This window comes from Pristiophorus japonicus, chromosome 2, assembly GCF_044704955.1.
Source record: "Pristiophorus japonicus isolate sPriJap1 chromosome 2, sPriJap1.hap1, whole genome shotgun sequence".
Lineage (NCBI taxonomy): Eukaryota > Metazoa > Chordata > Chondrichthyes > Pristiophoridae > Pristiophorus > Pristiophorus japonicus.
Window position 1 is genome coordinate 245,655,003 of NC_091978.1, and position 18,962 is coordinate 245,673,964.

General features: G+C 42.3%; 1 protein-coding gene across 1 annotated transcript in view; it reads right to left on the reverse strand.

Annotated features, from left to right (window-relative positions):
* Positions 1 to 18,962, reverse strand: part of LOC139245193 (inactive ubiquitin carboxyl-terminal hydrolase 53-like) — a 167,579-nt gene that overhangs the window by 90,516 nt on the left and 58,101 nt on the right. The window contains exons 4-7 of the mRNA XM_070871130.1: positions 10,615 to 10,728; positions 6,000 to 6,082; positions 5,807 to 5,912; positions 3,549 to 3,695 (exon numbers count right to left, since the gene is read on the reverse strand). Of these exons, the coding sequence (XP_070727231.1) occupies positions 3,549 to 3,695; positions 5,807 to 5,912; positions 6,000 to 6,082; positions 10,615 to 10,728 (450 nt within the window). The remainder of the gene's footprint in view (positions 1 to 3,548; positions 3,696 to 5,806; positions 5,913 to 5,999; positions 6,083 to 10,614; positions 10,729 to 18,962) is intronic.

Genomic DNA, 18,962 nt, shown 5'->3' on the forward strand with positions numbered 1-18,962 from the left:
ATACCTCGTGTGTCTTCACCGAGAGCTAGCTGAAGCCAAGCATCGACAGCGGAAGGAGCACGCGGCAACCCAGGCACCCCAACCTCCCGTTCCTCCAACCACCGTCTGCCCACCTGTGACAGAGACTGTAGATCCCGCATTGGACTCTTCAGTAACCGAGGACTTATCTTTAGTGTGGAAGCAAGTCATCCTCGACTCCGAGGGACTGCCCAAGAAAAAGTAGTATTTGGCTTTAAACTTTCAGTTCCTTGAGTTTCCAAGTCCAGCTATTATCACAAAACAACATTGCATGGAACTTGCACTATATAGGAACAGTTCTTAGAGTGCTCAGTGCAGGTGGTGGTCACCATGCAACTACGGAAGATTAAAGAGAGAGAGGAAGGGAAGTGGGTGGCCATCTGTTGGAGAGTGGTGTTGGGGAAGAAGGATTGAGGTAGAGGTAGTGAAGGATATACCTGAGGATCTGTAGTTGTTTAATATAGGGCACTGGATTGCTGCAATCCAGATGAGGTCAATGAATTAGGAGGGGTAAAATTATGAGCAACTTCATTGTATTATGATCCAATGGGAAGGGAAAAGGGGACTTGAGAGAAAAAGAGAGAAGTGATAGTGTAAAAGACAGGCAAGCAGTAGCTACAAAATATTCAACAGAAAGTCTTTCCTTGGAATACCAAATAATCTGCTATCTCCAAGATGCCAGGATGAGGGATAACTGCAACAAGTGGAGAAGATTCCTAAAAGGGAGGGTGAATAGTCTGAAGTCATGTTTTTTGTTGGGTAACAACAGAATGGAACCGTTGTAAAAGGGTGTTCGATGAGTTAAGTGTTTGATTAAAAGTCACGACTTCAAGTGTAATAATTTCAGGATTACTTTCACTGCTATGTGCCAGGCAATTGGGGAGCCACATGATGTAGAAGGGAGGATTTCAGATTTCTTGGACACTAGGACGAGGAAGCTTTTCTTTGTTTTTCATTTAAGTTTACTATGAATAGAAATGAAGCAAAATGAGATTGAGAAGGCGAAGATGGAGTGTAAAAGATGACCAAGACTGGAAATTAACATTAAAAGAAAACAAGAGCTTTTATAAGAATATATAAGTAAAATGATAGTCAAGAAAGGTGGAACCACTTAGAGATAAAAGTGGCCATCTTCTGTGATGTAAATTCTATGATTCAATGACCTGTTACCTAAATCTAGGTTTAGGTAAGGTCAACTTCAATAGGATGAGACAGAGACTGTCCACAGTAAACTGGGCAAATCTGTTAATGGGTAAAATGACAGATGATGATCAGTGGGAGGTGTTCAAAAAATAATTTGACGTGGTACAGAACCACTTTATACCCTTAAGGGGCAAGAACTCTGCTTGCCAAAAAAAAACAGCCAAGGTTAACAAAAGAGGTAAGGGACAACATAAAACTAAAAGAAAAAGCAAACAAGAATGCAAAAAATAGTACAGACAAATGCGAAAGATAAAAAGAACAGCAGTGACAAAACAGATCATAAGAGCTACAAAAAGGGAGTAGGATAAGAAACTTGCAAGGGATGTCAAGAAAAAAAGTTGTTAAGAGAAATGTGAACCCTTTAAAAACTGTCAATGGTGATATTATAAATGAAAATAAAGAAATGGGGGGCATGTTAAATCATTACTTTGCATTGGCATGTTCAGTAGAAAGAGGATAGCATGCCAGGCATCAAGGAAATTAATAGTGAATCAGGAACAGGGGCTCACCAACATTAACATATGCAAATGAACAGTAATGAACAAAATAATGGCACTACAGAATGACAAGTCCCCAGGACCAGATGGTTTCCATCCCAGGGTTTTAAAGGAAAGAGGCGAGAACATTGCAGATGCCCTAACTATGATCTTCCAAAGTTCTTGTAGTTGAGGAACCATTTCCTTATGATTGAAAAATTGCACATCTATCTGCTATTTAAGAAAGGAGAGAGCTGGAAACCAGGGCCTAACATCTGTTGTCAGGAAATTACTCGAGGCAAAAAGATGGTAATGACTGATCATCTTGAAAATTTTCAGAGAGCCAGCATGGATTTGTAAAGGGTAGGTCATGCCTGTCGAACCTGATTGGGGATTGTCTGTGGATGTTATGTATATGGACTTCCAGAATGCATTTGATAAAGACCCTCATAAGAGACTATTAGCTAAGAGTGAAGCTCATGAAATTGAGGGCAAATTATTGACGTGGTTAGGAGATTGGCTGATATTTATTGGTATTTATTAATGACTTAGATGACAGGATAGTGAGCCACATATACAAGTTTGCTGATGACACAAAGATAGGTGGCATTATAAGCAGTGTAGATGGAAGCATAAAGTTACAAAGAGATATTACTAGTTTAAGCGAATGGGGCAAACTGTGGCAAATGGATTTCAATATAGGCAAGTGTGACGTCATCCACTTTGGACCTAAAATGGATAGATCAGAATACTTTCCAAATGATGAAAAGTTAGAACCAGTGGAGGTCCAAAGAGACTTATGGGTCATGTACATAGGTCATTAAAATGTCATGGACAGGTACAGAAAATAATCAAAACAGCGAATGGAATGCTGGCCTTTATATCTAGAGGAGTAGAATACAAAGGGGTAGAAGGTATGCTAAAGCTATACAAAGCCCTGGTTAGACCACACCTGGAGTATAGTGTTCAGTTCTGGGCACCACCTCATAGGAAGGATATTATTGGCAGTGGAGGGAGTGCAGCGTAGATTGATACCTGGACTCCAAGGGTTAAATTACGAGGAAACTAGGATTGTACTCCCTGGAATTTAGAAGGTTAAGGGGCGAGTTGATCGAAGTTTTCAAGATATTAAGGGGAACCGATAAGGTAGAGAGAAACTATTTCTGCTGGATGGAAAATCTAGGACTTGGGGACATAGTCTAAAAATTTCGGCCAAACCTTTCAGGAGTGAAGTTAGTCTACACACAAAGGGTGGTAGAAGTTTGGAACTCTTCCGCAAACGGCAGCTGATGGTAGGCCAATTGTTAACTTTAAATCTGAGATTGTTAGATTTTTGTTAATCAAAGAGATTGAAGGATATGGGGCAAAGGCAGGTATATTGAGTTAGGTCACAGATCAGCCTCAAGAGACTAAATGGCCAACACATATTCTTATTTTCCTGCCAGCGAGTTTAATTGGCAAAGAACTGGGAGAAAGTGGCCCACCTGTCTTTTTGATGAAGGACACTGCAAAGATTAGAAAATGCCCAAAAATGGAAATGACCCTTAAAAAAAAATCTTAAGAATGGCACTTGGTTCAGCAGAGGGATTAACAAGAGCTTTATAATAGCTATTGATATTTTTAAAAGCTTACTAGGACACTTAAGCTCATAATTTCAACCAGTTTACAATAGCAAATTTCACTCGTTATAAGTACAGCTATTTCATTGTAGACTTGGGAAAGGTGTTTAAACTGGTCTTAAGACAACTATTTTGAAAAGTCTTTACAAGGTTCTACTGTACATTTAAACACTAGACAAAGGTTAATAGTCAGAAATAAGACAACTTAACAGAACAGTTTCTTCTGACTTACTCCAGGGAGATAGAGCTGTGGCGCCAAATATCGAATCACATCCAATGTGAGATCTGAATTCTCAGAGTCCCAGACTAAACCAATTGTGACTATCACTGGGCAATTCATTAGCACACGTCTGATCTTTATCTTCTGTCCACAATTACTCTGAATGAAAAAAAATAGCAAAATGGGAAAATTTCAAACATATCGGCACGAAAAATCATTTTTTCCAAACATTCAAAATGTTTCTATAATTGTTGTAATCAAGATATGCACCGTGTTCAATTTGTATGTCAGCCAGCTCAAAAATATTGCTGAACGTATTTGAAACCATTTAAAAATCTTGGAGAATTAAGAGGGGGAAAACAGTCATCAGGATCTTGAACTGTTGTAACAAACATGACCAACAGCATACATGAGCTAAATAAACCACTTTGGAAAAACTTGCTTCATGTAATGGAAACATAGCAAAGTCTGAACAAACAGACACCCAAATAACTTTATATTAAATTGAACTTCTGTAAGATAATATTTAGTAAGTTTCATGACCTATATACTTATCAATGTTTCTCAGTCACACCTTGCTACTATGTCTTACACTTGCTGCTTAAATGTTGAAATTATAAAAGTACATTCCAGTGACATGCATGAATAGGAATGGTAAGCACTGCATCCTGTTCATTTTGTTGCAACAGAATTTCACTATGTCACACAGGGGTAGGTGAGCCTTATCCATCAAGGTTTTATTCTTTTTCTTGGAATATAATGGTTGTACTAAATTAAAAAGAATAAGACAGACTGAGCTTCTCTAAAAAACATTAGTTAACCAGTTGGACGTTTCTGACAATCTGACAGCTTCATGGTCATTTTTACAGATACATTATATATGCTGATTTTTTTTTAAAAACCAAATTCAAATTCTCAAACTGGCATGGTGAGATTTGAATTCATGTTTGGTGGATTATTAATCCAGACCTATGGACTCCTTCCGGTAGTGTAGTGGTTATGTTACTGGACTAGTCAGAACATGCCCGGGGGGTGGGGGGAGGAGTGGGAGGTTGGGTGATTAGGATTTGCGGTGGGGAAATGAGGGCTCAGAGTAGAAAAGGAGACTGGGGAATAAGGGTTGGGAGATTGGGACTTGGGTCGGGAGATGGAAGAAACAGAGTACTGGAGAATGAGGTGAGGTTGTGTGCGCGTGAGGCCCAGCGTCTCGTGCAGAGCTGGGAGCAGCATTGTGGCGAGTGGGTGCACAGCATACAAGTTGCATGCTCCTAGTTTCCCATGCAGTTTTCAGAAGGGTCCTGAAACAGGCGCAGGGCATTGTTACATACTTAAATTGATCCAGCAGTGATTTCAGGTGGCTGCCAAGGATGCCTAAAGACAGTGAGGATCAATATGGTGCAGGCGAGGTGCAAGACCTCGTCCCCAGAAATTGGTCTGCATCAAGCCCCAAAAAACAAGTGAAATGCCTACCAATTTCTATCCAGTTTGCACAAATAACTTTTGTGGCAAGTGGTCCACGCCAAGTATCAGGATGTCAGATCGGGCCTACCATGTAAATTTAGTTTGACACTCCTGGCATACACAGAAGAGCTGATTAAATGACATGAACAATTTGCAATTTTGCTATTTAATAATTTTCATTTGTTGTGAAGAAGCATCTCATTGCAGGATTAATGAATTAAACAAAAAATACAAAAAAAATGGACTCTGCTAAAGAACAAATTAAATCAATCTTTTTGAAAATAACATTAACTATTTTGAAACTATCTCCAAGCTGTGCATTTCATTTATTGTACTTCTCTACTGGCTTCCCATTGGCCGCAGCAGGAATAAATAAATTAAATAAAAACAGCAGCAATGAAAACTGGCAACATGAGGACTTAAATATAAACCATAGATGGAGTTAGCCACGCTTCCCGACAGCAGCGATAAAAACATCAGCAATATGTCCTAGTTTCTGTGTAGAGGTAGATGCGGTGAAGTTTGGCAGTGTACCAGCATCACTTAGCATTTGGCTGCCTATAAGATAAGTTATGGTAAGTATGAAAAATAATTAGCTTTTCAATTGGAACATAGGCATTACCCAGATGTGACAGGCTTGAACAAAATCACAACATAATTTGACAACAGGGATGTCCTACTGGTAAACACTAAGATGGCAATGCACAGCTATACAAACCAGATATTCTATTCTTTCAATTACCATGAAATTCAGCTGCAGAGTTCAAATTGGAGGAGCTGGTGGTGTATAAACACCAAATTTCTCTTACCGGACAGTTTCTAAAGTCACCAATGGTACTCGCGGCTTGAAGTAGTTCTGCAAACAATTCTGGCCTGGGACGCTCATTCCTCTCCATCATCCTGTCTACTTGATTACTAAATTTAAACAAGGAATTATATTTATCACTTAATTCATTTTTCATTTTTATATTGACTTTAAAAAAAAAAGAAAGCATTACTCACCACAGTGCTGTAATTGACACATAATGTACCAGCTCAGTGAAAGGTAAAGGATCTGAAGTAGCCCCACAGCTATGGCACACACTCTAGAGAAAACCAAGATTAGTTAATTAACTTTTATAGAAGATACTTAGAAAAATGTCTTCCTTCTTGCAATTATGAGGGCAGGTTGGGGGGTGGGGGAGATGGAAGAGGGGAACTTCCTCACTAGGGCAATGATGCCTCTCCAAGGATATTACTCTTAAAAAGTATTTTATATTATTACAACCATTGATAATCAGTGTTCTAAATTCATCATACCACAAAATACTGCTGCTATAGGCATTCAGCAAAGGTTACTTAACATGTTGTCTCAACATTTTTGTCTATATACTGTGCTTTATTCAATAGTACGATGTATATTTCAGTACCACCCAAGTTATTTTTGCTCAAAGGAAAGTTTTTTGTACACTAACTATATCTCCCTTGCTTTTGTGTTGAAGATTTTAATAAAATGTATTGTATCTTAAACAAGGTTTTGGATCACAACATTCCATTGCAAAATGCATTAAAACTTGGCCCGATGAAAAAAAACATATTTTGTTATAATATGCTTTTTGCCTTTTGGATGGTGCTGTGATAGGTATTTTTAATGTCAAGCTTTGTATTCGTAACACAAGAATGGTGCATCACAGAAACAAACCTGGAGAAATGGTTGTCTGCTCAGAAATGAAGCAATTGTCAGGGAGTTGCAACTCTAGTTTCTTAAAATATCATGGCCACTGCGAACATGAAATATCTGAACCTCGTTTGGAAAACAGGACTTCAAAAAAAATCCTGCACTTATTAAAAAGTCATTAAAATTGCAACCAGTGCAAGTTGTAACTTATCATAACCTCTATATGTTTGAAAGGGCAGGTGCTGAATTTCTTATGAAAAATCTGATACTTTGTCACCCACCCCTCCACTCCTGCCCATACACTTATCCAACTGCCTCCATTATGGTACTTTTCCAACCATACCCTCACTGGAGACAGTTATTCTTGTCATTTAATTGCCATTTTGATTTTTTTGGGGTATAAAACAGAGGCCTGCTGACAATCAAATAAATTGGTTGGGGAGAGAGCGTAAGTTTGGCAGTACGAGAACCAAATTAACATTTATAACAAGGTTAATTATTTGTGGTACTTCAGGTTTTAAAAAAAATTTCAACGGAATACAGCACTTCCTTACACAATCTCTGCTCGGAACATCATGGTGAGAATTCATTAAAATATTTGTTCAAACAAAACGCAGAGAAAACATTGGCATAAAACAGCTTGGTTTTCAAATCTGGCCTCGACTCCTGAAAGTACTTCCCACATACAAACCTAGAGACACAATGGGGCAGATATTGCGGTGGGTATGACGGTGTACTCAGTACACCGTCATACCAACTTTGAAATTGACTGCAAGTTAGATGATCCCACACCAACGGAGAAATATTCATTGCTGGAGCAGAGTTGGGCTAATTACCTATCAACTGTCCAGCAATTACGTCTGAAAATGTTACAGTTAGTGAAAGCCTGTTTCAATGTGGAAGGAACCCATTTGAGTGCATCTGAAAGGATTGTTAACTGTTCGGATATCACTTCACAAAATACATACCTAGTGGCAACATTTAGAAACATTAAAAATATAAAATGACAATTAATATTTAAAATTATCCCTATTTCCTGCACTCCAACTGTACAATTTAGAACTGGGCATTCGGCACAGATTACTGATACTTCCTCCAAATGTATGAAATAAAACCATTTTGCTATTTAATTGTTCTACAGATACATTTAAAGCTGCTCCACAGCTGGTGTGCTACGTGCATGGTGTATAGTAAATCAAAAGGATCATTGCTAACACCTTTCAGTGCTGTTGAATCGCAATCCATCATCTTTTCTCACTAATGGACCTTTGACAGGATACTAAATGCTAGCCTTTAAAGAATAAAAAAAGCCTTCCTGATTTACATAAAATACACCGAATACATCCTTAAAGGCCGGGATGTTTAAAGTAAAGCACAGGTAATTCTTTGGGATAGCAAAACACTATGATGGTCGACAATGCTCCTCAATGCAAAGAAAAGGAACAGGTTTCTTAGTATGAAATAAAAATAACGTAACATTTAATACACTTCCCAAGTGATGGAAACAGTTTTAACCTCAATAGAAGGTTGAACAGCTAAAGGATTTATTTCACGTTAGTAAACGGTCAAACAACGAGAATCTTTCCATTGACCTCAAATTATCTTTTTTAACCTTCAAGTGGAAAACAGATGGTATTTTGTTACATAATTTTAACAAAATGCTGATATATGAAATAAGTCCAAGTACCAGTTTAATTAAAAGTATTTAATAGTTTTTAAAAATGTAATTTCAATGAAAGAGACAAAGAAGTTTCTATGGGTGTTGTTTAGTTTTGACAGCATTTGTGGGCATGTCTTCCCTTATGCATAGGCCATATGCTGCGCCTTTGGTCTTTGTGATTTAATATGCTACGCACAACTCTGCAGCGCCGAACAGCACGTCTACGTTCTGGGCCTTGCACAAGATAAGTTTGTATTCTTTTCGGAGGTTGACAGTGTATGTAGCGATGTCGCCTACCGCAATTTTGGGGCTGATGTAAACATTGCAGGGGATGCTCTTCCTCAATCTTTGAAAGAAGTTCAAGCTCCTCGTATAAATAAAATTGTCATCCTCAATGAGGAGTATTAGCTTGTCAAGCAATTCACATCTTAACAGTGCCATTGGTTAAGTAATCTTCTCTCACTCCGTTGTACACAAGACCTTTTTCTGAACAAACCTGTTTGCCCAGAGAAAGCACAAGATATGCAACAAGGATAACATAACGCATACACAAAACTAAAGTAGGTGTACGCAGCACACGCAAAAGGGATCGAATAGCAAGTTGGGAAGAAATTTCATATGTGGAAGTTGAAGTTCTTTCAAAGGATTAATGTAAAAATGTAGGTACTCTAGGATTCTGTTTCATATAATCAGAAGTATACCAAAGTTGCAAAGAAACTCCTATAAGGATTCTGAAGGCATACGTTAAAGCTGATTTGTAGCATTCCAACATTAATGCATTTGTTATTCTATCCTGTCAGATTATTACAATGCTTGGTGAAAACATGCAAAACTACTTTATGAAACAAAATTAGTTTGTTTCATGTAGAAAGCAGCTTTCATATCCCCAGGGCAATCATAATTCTTCATAATCAATTAATTACTTTTGAAGTATATTTCACTGCTGTCATATAGGGGAAATACAGCAGCCAATCAGAATACAGCAAGATCCCACAAACATCAATGATATAAGTGACCAGTTAATCTGAAATAAAAACAGAAAATGCTGGAAATCTCAGCAGGTCATGCAGCATCTGTGGAGAGAGAAACAAAGTTAACGTTTCAGGTTGATCACTCTTCGTCAAAACATCGACGAATACGAAAAAAAACATCGAGTGATAAATGCTGGCTAGGACACAGAGAACTCCTTTATTCTTTGAATTGTATCAATGGACCTTTTAGATCTATCTGAACAGGCAGACAGGATCTTGGTTTAACATCTCATCCAAAACACAGCAGCTCTCGACATTGCAGCATTCTCTCAGGGCTGCACTGAAGTGTCTGCCTATATTACATGCTCAAGTCCTTGGAGGGAGGTTTGCACACATGATTTACTAACATGGAATCAGAAATAGAAGGAAACTATGACTGATTTTTCTTCTTTTTTATTTTGTGTACTTGGTTACTTTTAACTCAAAAAAAATTCTATTGCCCCAAAACCATTAGTACATTCTGGTGATAAAAAGGAAAGCTGTGAATGCTAACTAACTTTTTTTTTAAAATCAGAATGCTATTTCAGAGCAATAACCATAGTTCTCCAAAGCAAAAGGTTTTCCATTTACACACTGCGTGCAATTTTGATTTCCATATTTATGAAAGGATATACTTGCTTTGGAGGCAGTTCAGAGAAGGTTCACTAGGTTGATTCCAGAGATGAGGGGGTTGACTTATGAGGAAAGGTTGATTGGGTTGGGCCTCTACTCATTGGAATTCAGAAGAATGAGAGGTGATCTTATCGAAACGTATAAGATTAGGAGGGGGCCTGACAAGGTGGATGCAGAGGGGATGTTTCCACTGATGGGGGAGACTAGAACTAGAGGGCACGATCTTAGAATAAGGGGCCACCCATTTATAACAGAGATGAGGAGAAATTTCTTCTCTGGAGGGTTGTAAATCTATGAAATTCGCTGCCTCAGAGCTGTGGAAGTTGGGACATTGAATAAATTTAAAACAGAAATAGACAGTTTCGTAAACGATAAAGGAGTTATGGGGAGCAGGCAGGGAAGTGGAGCTGAGTCCATGATCAGATCAGCCATGATCTTATTGAATGGCGGAGCAGGCTCGAAGGGCGATATGGCCTACTCCTGTTGCTATTTCTTATGTTCTTATACATCGCTGCAATTTTCTGTGGACTTGGTGCCTCAAGCAGCATCTGCCATTATAAATTTAAGAAATCTGCATTTCTTCAAAGCCGACTACAACTAGGTCATATATTTAATTATATGGTATTTATTCTGCATAAAAATAGTTTCATATCTCACCTGCTCATAAAGCGTCATGGCAAATTTCTGGTGGGTGATGCAAGACTTAGCGGTGCATGTATCCATTCCAGTGTCTGAGACGATGTGCAAGTGAATTCTCTCCAAAATATTCTCCTAAAAAAGGAAATTAAAGTGAAATCTTGTGATGCTAGTATCAGAACCATGGGTATGATTCCAGGCCCAATATAGTTAGGGCAAATTATTATCTTTATTGCTCACAGCAGAGAATTCCCATTATGGATGAACTCCAGAAGCACTGAATGATGAAAATTTAACCCTTTCAAGATCTGTTGATCATTTTAATTGTTACCTAAAGTTAATCGAAAAATGAGAGAAAACAGATGAGTCAAATCCACATATCTGTCGCTCAATGTAACACATTAGTGAGTCACAGACTCTCTTCAAATAAAGGTCACTATACATGTTCTGTTAAAATTTCCAATGATAACCCAACCATTTTAAATCTGAAATACAAATCTCAAGCTTCCAAGCATCAGCATTTGCCTTCACATTTAATTCATCAATTTACATAGCTAGTACAAGGGATGTTTTTAAAATATATATAAAATGGTAGTGCAGAGTGAAGACAGATGTATCCTTGCATAATATTAGGAGAGTCCTGAGGCAATCCTTCATAAATTAATCAAAGAGCATTAAAAAGATCCAATAGGAATCACAAGTAAAGGTAAGTGCAGATTTGACCATGGTCATTATTTGCATTTATATATTGCTTTGTAACATTTAAAAAAAAAACAAGGTGCTTCACAAATAGATGTAATGAAATTCAGTAATTTTCAGCTATGTCAACATGAAGAGCTGGTTAACTCCCATCAATTTTTCTGCAACATTCCTTCTAAATGCATCTGATTCAGTAGCACTGTAGCAGATTAATGCCGCTGGAATTCTTCAATTCCTTCCTGCCCCCCTTTTCATGTAACATAATTAATGCTACTGGCATTTGATAAGCATGTGGTTGCTCCATATGACAGTTTAACTTATTTGGCAATGAATTGCTGTTTCAAAGAAGCCCAAAGAAAATGACCTTTGACAGGAAATCCAGCCTGAAAACTGTTCAATGTTATTGAACAGGGAAATAGGATTAATAACTAGTGCCTGAATGTCACCAGCCATGAAAAGTGCAGTCTTCCATGACTAAGTTTAAGAATGCATGCAAGAAAGATTTGCATTTACATACAACTTTCACGACCTCAGAATGTCTCAAAATACTTTATAGCCAATGAAGTACTTTTTTTGAAGTGTTGTAATGTTGCCCACATCAAGCTCCTACAAACAGCAATGTGATCATGATCAGATAATCTGTTTTTGTTATGTTGATTGAGGGATAAATATTGGCCAGGACATCGGGGATAACTCCCTTGCTCTTCTTCGAAATAGTGCCATGGGATCTTTTAAATCAACCTGGGAGAGCAGACAGGACCTTGGTTCAATGTCTCATCTAAAAAACGGCACATTTGACAGGCAGCATTGCCTCAGCACCGCACTGGAGCGTCAGCCTAGATTTTTGTGCTCATGTTTCTGGTGTGGTCCTTGAACATACAACCTCCTGACTCAGCCACACAACCTACCCACTGAGCCACAGCTGACATGACTGTACCAAGAGGTTCAAAAAGGTACATTAACTTTGTGCAGGATCCCAATTTAGGACGAGTGGCAACCAATCTGGAGGCCTGAAATTCGCGACCATAAGGATCGATTTAGCTCCATTTTTTAAAGCTAAAAGTTTTTTTTTTGAGCTAAATAAATTTAGGGCCATTTTGCTAGTTTCCCCAGTGGTGCAACACCATCTTTAAAAAAAATAAGGGACGATCTTTTTGAGAACCGTTTTTCTGACATCACTCAGGGTCAAACCCAACGATAATGCTGTTTGAGAGTTTTTCCCCCAATAAGGATATTTTTAAAGGCAGTGCAAAATACCACTTTTAAAAAGCTTGCCTTACACCTAGTCGAGTCCGATCAAAACCAGCATTAACGGGGCCATCTTGGGAACCGGAGCTAAAATTTAAAGCTTTGGGAGGGAACAAAATCTTATTTTATATAAAAACTACTTAAAAATGCGCTGAACATTTGAGGTTCTACTTTGACTACGAAGCAGCAATTTCGAAAATGTAAACTTTTCGGTAATTTTGTTTTATTCTTCAGCCTGCACTGTAGCAATTTCCCTGCCCTCCTCCTCAAAGCAGGCACACTGGCCATAACTGGTCTCAGTACCCGACCTGGGAGACAACACCATCACCAGCAGCAGGGAAATAAAGAGCAGCAGCCCAAGGACATGAAACTACAGACATTTCAGTCTCATTTCCAACCTTGTTAAAGGGCTTTAGGGGCTGTGTTACGAGAGAGAGAGAGAGAGAGAGAGAGACAGAGAGAGAGAGAGAGAGACAGACAGAGAGAGACAGAGAGAGAGAGAGACAGAGATAGACAGAGAGAGCCAGAGAGAGAGAGAGAGAGAGAGAGAGCCAGAGAGAGAGAGAGAGAGAGAGAGCCAGAGAGAGAGAGAGAGAGAGAGAGCCAGAGAGAGAGAGAGCCAGAGAGAGAGAGAGCCAGAGAGAGAGAGAGAGAGAGAGAGCCAGAGAGAGAGAGAGCCAGAGAGAGAGAGAGCCAGAGAGAGAGAGAGCCAGAGAGAGAGAGAGCCAGAGAGAGAGAGAGCCAGAGAGAGAGAGAGCCAGAGAGAGAGAGAGCCAGAGAGAGAGAGAGCCAGAGAGAGAGAGAGCCAGAGAGAGAGAGCCAGAGAGAGAGAGCCAGAGAGAGAGAGAGAGAGAGAGAGCCAGAGAGAGAGAGAGAGAGAGAGAGCCAGAGAGAGCGAGAGCGAGAGCCAGAGAGAGCGAGAGCGAGAGCGAGAGCCAGAGAGAGCGAGAGCGAGAGCCAGAGAGAGCGAGAGCGAAGCGAGAGCCAGAGAGAGCGAGAGCGAAGCGAGAGCCAGAGAGAGCGAGAGCGAGAGCCAGAGAGAGCGAGAGCGAGAGCGAGAGCGAGAGCCAGAGAGAGCGAGAGCGAGAGCGAGAGCCAGAGAGAGCGAGAGCGAGAGCGAGAGCCAGAGAGAGCGAGAGCGAGAGCCAGAGAGAGCGAGAGCGAGAGCCAGAGAGAGCGAGAGCGAGAGCCAGAGAGAGCGAGAGCGAGAGCCAGAGAGAGCGAGAGCCAGAGAGAGCGAGAGCCAGAGAGAGCGAGAGCCAGAGAGAGCGAGAGCCAGAGAGAGCGAGAGCGAGAGCCAGAGAGAGCGAGAGCGAGAGCCAGAGAGAGCGAGAGCGAGAGCGAGAGCGAGAGCGAGAGCGAGAGCCAGAGAGAGCGAGAGCGAGAGCCAGAGAGAGCGAGAGCGAGAGCGAGAGCGAGAGCGAGAGCGAGAGCGAGAGCGAGAGCGAGAGCGAGAGCCAGAGAGAGCGAGAGCGAGAGCCAGAGAGAGCGAGAGCGAGAGCCAGAGAGAGCGAGAGCGAGAGCCAGAGAGAGCGAGAGCGAGAGCGAGAGCGAGAGCCAGAGAGAGCGAGAGCGAGAGCGAGCGAGAGCCAGAGCGAGAGCGAGAGCCAGAGAGAGCGAGAGCGAGAGCGAGAGCGAGAGCCAGAGAGAGCGAGAGCGAGAGCCAGAGAGCGCGAGAGCGAGAGCCAGAGAGAGCGAGAGCCAGAGAGAGCGAGAGCCAGAGAGAGCGAGAGCCAGAGAGAGCGAGAGCCAGAGAGAGCGAGAGCCAGAGAGAGCGAGAGCCAGAGAGAGCGAGAGCCAGAGAGAGCGAGAGCCAGAGAGAGCGAGAGCCAGAGAGAGCGAGAGCCAGAGTGAGCGAGAGCGAGAGCCAGAGAGAGCGAGAGCGAGAGCCAGAGAGAGCGAGAGCGAGAGCCAGAGAGAGCGAGAGCGAGAGCCAGAGAGAGCGAGAGCGAGAGCGAGAGCCAGAGCGAGCGAGAGCGAGAGCGAGAGCCAGAGCGAGCGAGAGCCAGAGCGAGCGAGAGCCAGAGCGAGCGAGAGCCAGAGCGAGCGAGAGCCAGAGCGAGCGAGAGCCAGAGCGAGCGAGAGCCAGAGCGAGCGAGAGCCAGAGCGAGCGAGAGCCAGAGCGAGCGAGAGCCAGAGCGAGCGAGAGCCAGAGCGAGCGAGAGCCAGAGCGAGCGAGAGCCAGAGCGAGCGAGAGCCAGAGCGAGCGAGAGCCAGAGCGAGCGAGAGCCAGAGCGAGCGAGAGCCAGAGCGAGCGAGAGCCAGAGCGAGCGAGAGCCAGAGCGAGCGAGAGCCAGAGCGAGCGAGAGCCAGAGCGAGCGAGAGCCAGAGCGAGCGAGAGCCAGAGCGAGCGAGAGCCAGAGCGAGCGAGAGCCAGAGCGAGCGAGAGCCAGAGCGAGCGAGAGCCAGAGCGAGCGAGAGCCAGAGCGAGCGAGAGCCAGAGCGAGCGAGAGCCAGAGCGAGCGAGAGCCAGAGCGAGCGAGAGCCAGAGCGAGCGAGAGCCAGAGCGAGCGAGAGCCAGAGCGAGCGAGAGCCAGAGCGAGCGAGAGCCAGAGAGAGCGAGAGCCAGAGAGAGCGAGAGCCAGAGAGAGCGAGAGCCAGAGAGAGCGAGAGCCAGAGAGAGCGAGAGCCAGAGAGAGCGAGAGCCAGAGAGAGCGAGAGCCAGAGAGAGCGAGAGCCAGAGAGAGCGAGAGCCAGAGAGAGCGAGAGCCAGAGAGAGCGAGAGCCAGAGAGAGCGAGAGCCAGAGAGAGCGAGAGCCAGAGAGAGCGAGAGCCAGAGAGAGCGAGAGCCAGAGAGAGCGAGAGCCAGAGAGAGCGAGAGCCAGAGAGAGCGAGAGCCAGAGAGAGCGAGAGCCAGAGAGAGCGAGAGCCAGAGAGAGCGAGAGACAGAGAGAGCGAGAGACAGAGAGAGCGAGAGACAGAGAGAGCGAGAGACAGAGAGAGCGAGAGACACACACACACAGAAGACAGACTGGATCGGCTTGGCTTATATTCACTGGAATTTAGAAGAATGAGGGGGGATCTCATAGAAACTTATAAAATTCTGACGGGACTGGACAGGTTAGATGCAGGAAGAATGTTCCCGTTGCTGGGGAGTTCCAGCACCAGGGATCACAGTCTAAGAATAAGGGGTAAGCCATTTAGGACCGAGATGAGGAGAAACTTCTTCACTCAGAGAATTGTGAACCTGTGGAATTCTCTACCACAGAGAGTTGTTGAGGCCAGTTCGTTAGATATATTCAAAAGGAGTCAGATGTGGCCCTTACGGCTAAAGGGATCAAGGGGTGTGGAGAGAAAGCAGGAATGGGGTACTGAAGTTGTATGATCATCCATGATCATATTGAATGGTGGTGTAGGCTCGAAGGGCCAAATGGCCTACTCCTGCACCTATTTTCTATGTAACGCTCTGTGGTCAGGCCATGTTTATTTTATAGAACAAGTTTCACTAAAAAATGCTTAAGTATCCATTCACCAGCATCAAAGCAGAGAATAAGGAATCTTTTGGTCAGAGTAATCTCCCTGCCTGCATTTTAACTTTAGAGCCTCAAGTAAATGCTATGTTGGGTATGCGCAAAACAGGCGTTATTTTTAAGGCAAAAACATTTAACTCCGTTCTTAAAAACGGTGGTATTTTAAGGCTACGCCAATATTTTAAAACTTTTGGCGAAACTTAGGCCTTATTTGGTTGGCGCTATTTTGGCATTAAAAAAAATCAGCCGTTATTTGCAAATAATGCCAAAAAAAAATTGAGCTATTTTTCAATGTGGAAAGTCTGGCCCTGGCTGTTTTCCAGTATAGCCAAAAGAAATCCTAGTAAATCCATTGCAATGATGCAAAAGTGACAGAAAGACTAAAATTGCAGGAAGATGCACACAAAAGGAGCTGGATTTGATCATAGACCAAAGAAATGTTGCAGATATCCTATGACGTAAAATACATTACAGGAGACAGACATAAAACACTTGACCCTGCATGAAGAAGAGACAACGGGCTCTGAAAAACTGTGTGTTGAAGAATAAGCTATTATTTGAACAGCATCTTTCTGTTCAATAATTTCTGGAACAAATTCATGCAAGATACTTCCTCGTCATATGATGATTTTTTTTTAAAACCCTTGTTCACCCTTTGACTTTTTTTCCCCCCACTGAGTTAATTTAAAATCTGTTTTCATTCTATTCACTTTTTTCATTTTTGCTACTTTCCTTTCTAAAACCTCTTTCGCAGTCATCATCTTTGACATTCTCACAGCTTTTTAAAGCCATTGTTGCATGACACATCTGCTGTTCTTGTCAAAATTATACCATCTGTCCATTGTTTTCTTAACCTTTCCTATCAAATAGATGACATTTGGTTGAACCACTTGTTTTCTATTTTTGTTTGGACCTGCTGTCTGCATCATAGCCTCATTTATATCTACATCCCCAAAGTCCACGTGGATGGGTCTCGTAACGTTTAATCATGTGTGGCGAGATCACGGATGAAAAATTTACCAAACTGCTCATGGAAATGTACAAGACAAAGATAAGTAAGAGCTCAAAGAAAACAATGGCTTGAAGTGGACAGAAGCGATCAGGGCTGTATTATCACTAATCTCATTCAATAGTCATCGGAAGTGAATTCAGAGGCACTAAAGGCTGAGAGATTGAAGGTATAAAAGTATGCTAGGACCTGGGAAAAAGTGGGTGATGTTACCCTTATTGGATTCTTAGATAACAAAAACCAAAAATACTGGGAATACCCAACAGGTCAGGCAGCACCTAATTCTTAGTTCTTGTCATAATAATATTTAAGGAACTGGATTATGAAGGATAAAAGTTTCCAAAGTTTAATGAGGAACAACACAGAAGAATGAAGACTGAAAAAACAAACATGCAAACAGTAATGGTATGGAGGTAGAAGTGGTGAGAGTTTGTATACCTATGAAGCTGTATACTCAGAGGTTACTCTATGTTGCTCTAGTTGGAAGTATTTGACTGAAACCATGCTGAAGAAGCAGCACACAAACTGTGAAAAGGAGTGTAAGAGGCTACTGTGTGGCCAATACCTTTATTTGGTGCCAAGATAAAAGCACAGAAGTAGTGGCTGTAAGAGAAACATTTGGCATTAGGGGTACCAGCGGGACAAGGGTTAACGTGCTGGTTCCTGCACTGACCCATAAGGAGGTAAAAGACCTCTCTTTGGCCTTATACATTCCAATACCAAGGCTCCAGAAGTTATCAATTCAATAATATTCCGACAGGATACGATGTGAGAACCTAAACTGACATTGAAAAGACCTTGCGAAGAGGCTCGAGGCAGACTCACGGGCATCAAGAAGAATCAACAAATTCTGACCTAATTAAGTCATTCTAGTCATGGCCTAAGGTGGTCACGAGGGTCTTGACCAATCCAAAGTAGCATTAATAAGGTAGTCCAATTAGAGAAGTAGCACTGATAAGGTAGTCCAATTAGAGATCTAGGGAGGTCTTACCAGGGAACGGAGGGGTTTTTGAAATGTATAAAAGTTGTATGATTGTGCTGTTCGGAGAGCATCGCCACTCACAGGCTGCTGTGATGAGAGGTGTTCCCAGGTGTTCGGAATAAAAGATCGTTATACCTTGCCATTCGTCTCTGTCTGCTAACTCCGGGGGCTGTTACGCGGGTTGGGGCGAGCGTCGACCCTCTATATCAGGAGGCCCGCTCATGGGAGGAGAAGCCTTCCCGTTTTCCCCTTACATTGGTTAATGCTTTTGAAGCATGCGGTACATGGAAGATAATGAGTACCAGCTAGTGACCAATACTATTAAGGAATTCAATGGGCTGGTGTTATGTAGCTTCAGAAGCTAATGAAATGGCTAAGAAAACACCAAGGGAAGGCCAAAGTTGAGACAATGGGACTGTGCACAGGAAAACTTAAAAGGAAGAACTGCATGAGAAACCAGTTGCAGCAGTTGAGTAAGAAAAGAGCTCAATGGCAAAGTGTGCAAAATTCAGCCAGCCTGGTTATGACTCAATCATATTGCCAAAATTTACTCAAAGCTGGCCAACTCTGTCTGGAGATTTTTTCTTTTTTTTTTAAATAAAGCATATTCAGATATGCAACTGAAAACGAATTGCTGAAAGCATGTTTAGGACTTTTCTCAGGACCAGCAACGAGAACAAATATAGACACATAGGGCCCAAGTTTCGAGCCGCGCCTAGAATGGCGCAGTCCCGACCTGGACACCCGTTTTTCGCGCCACAAAGTGCGCCTAAAAAAACCCTCCAGATTCTCCAGCTTCCTGCAGGTCTTTGGCGTGGCGCAGCGCAGCAGGAGCTGTAGGGGGCGGAGCCAGGTCCCTGCGCTGAAAACAGTGCCGGGACCTCTGCACATGCGCGCTACAGTGGGCGCGCATGTGCAGTAGCTCCAGGCGCCCAAAACTGTGTGGGAGGGACCGAAGCAC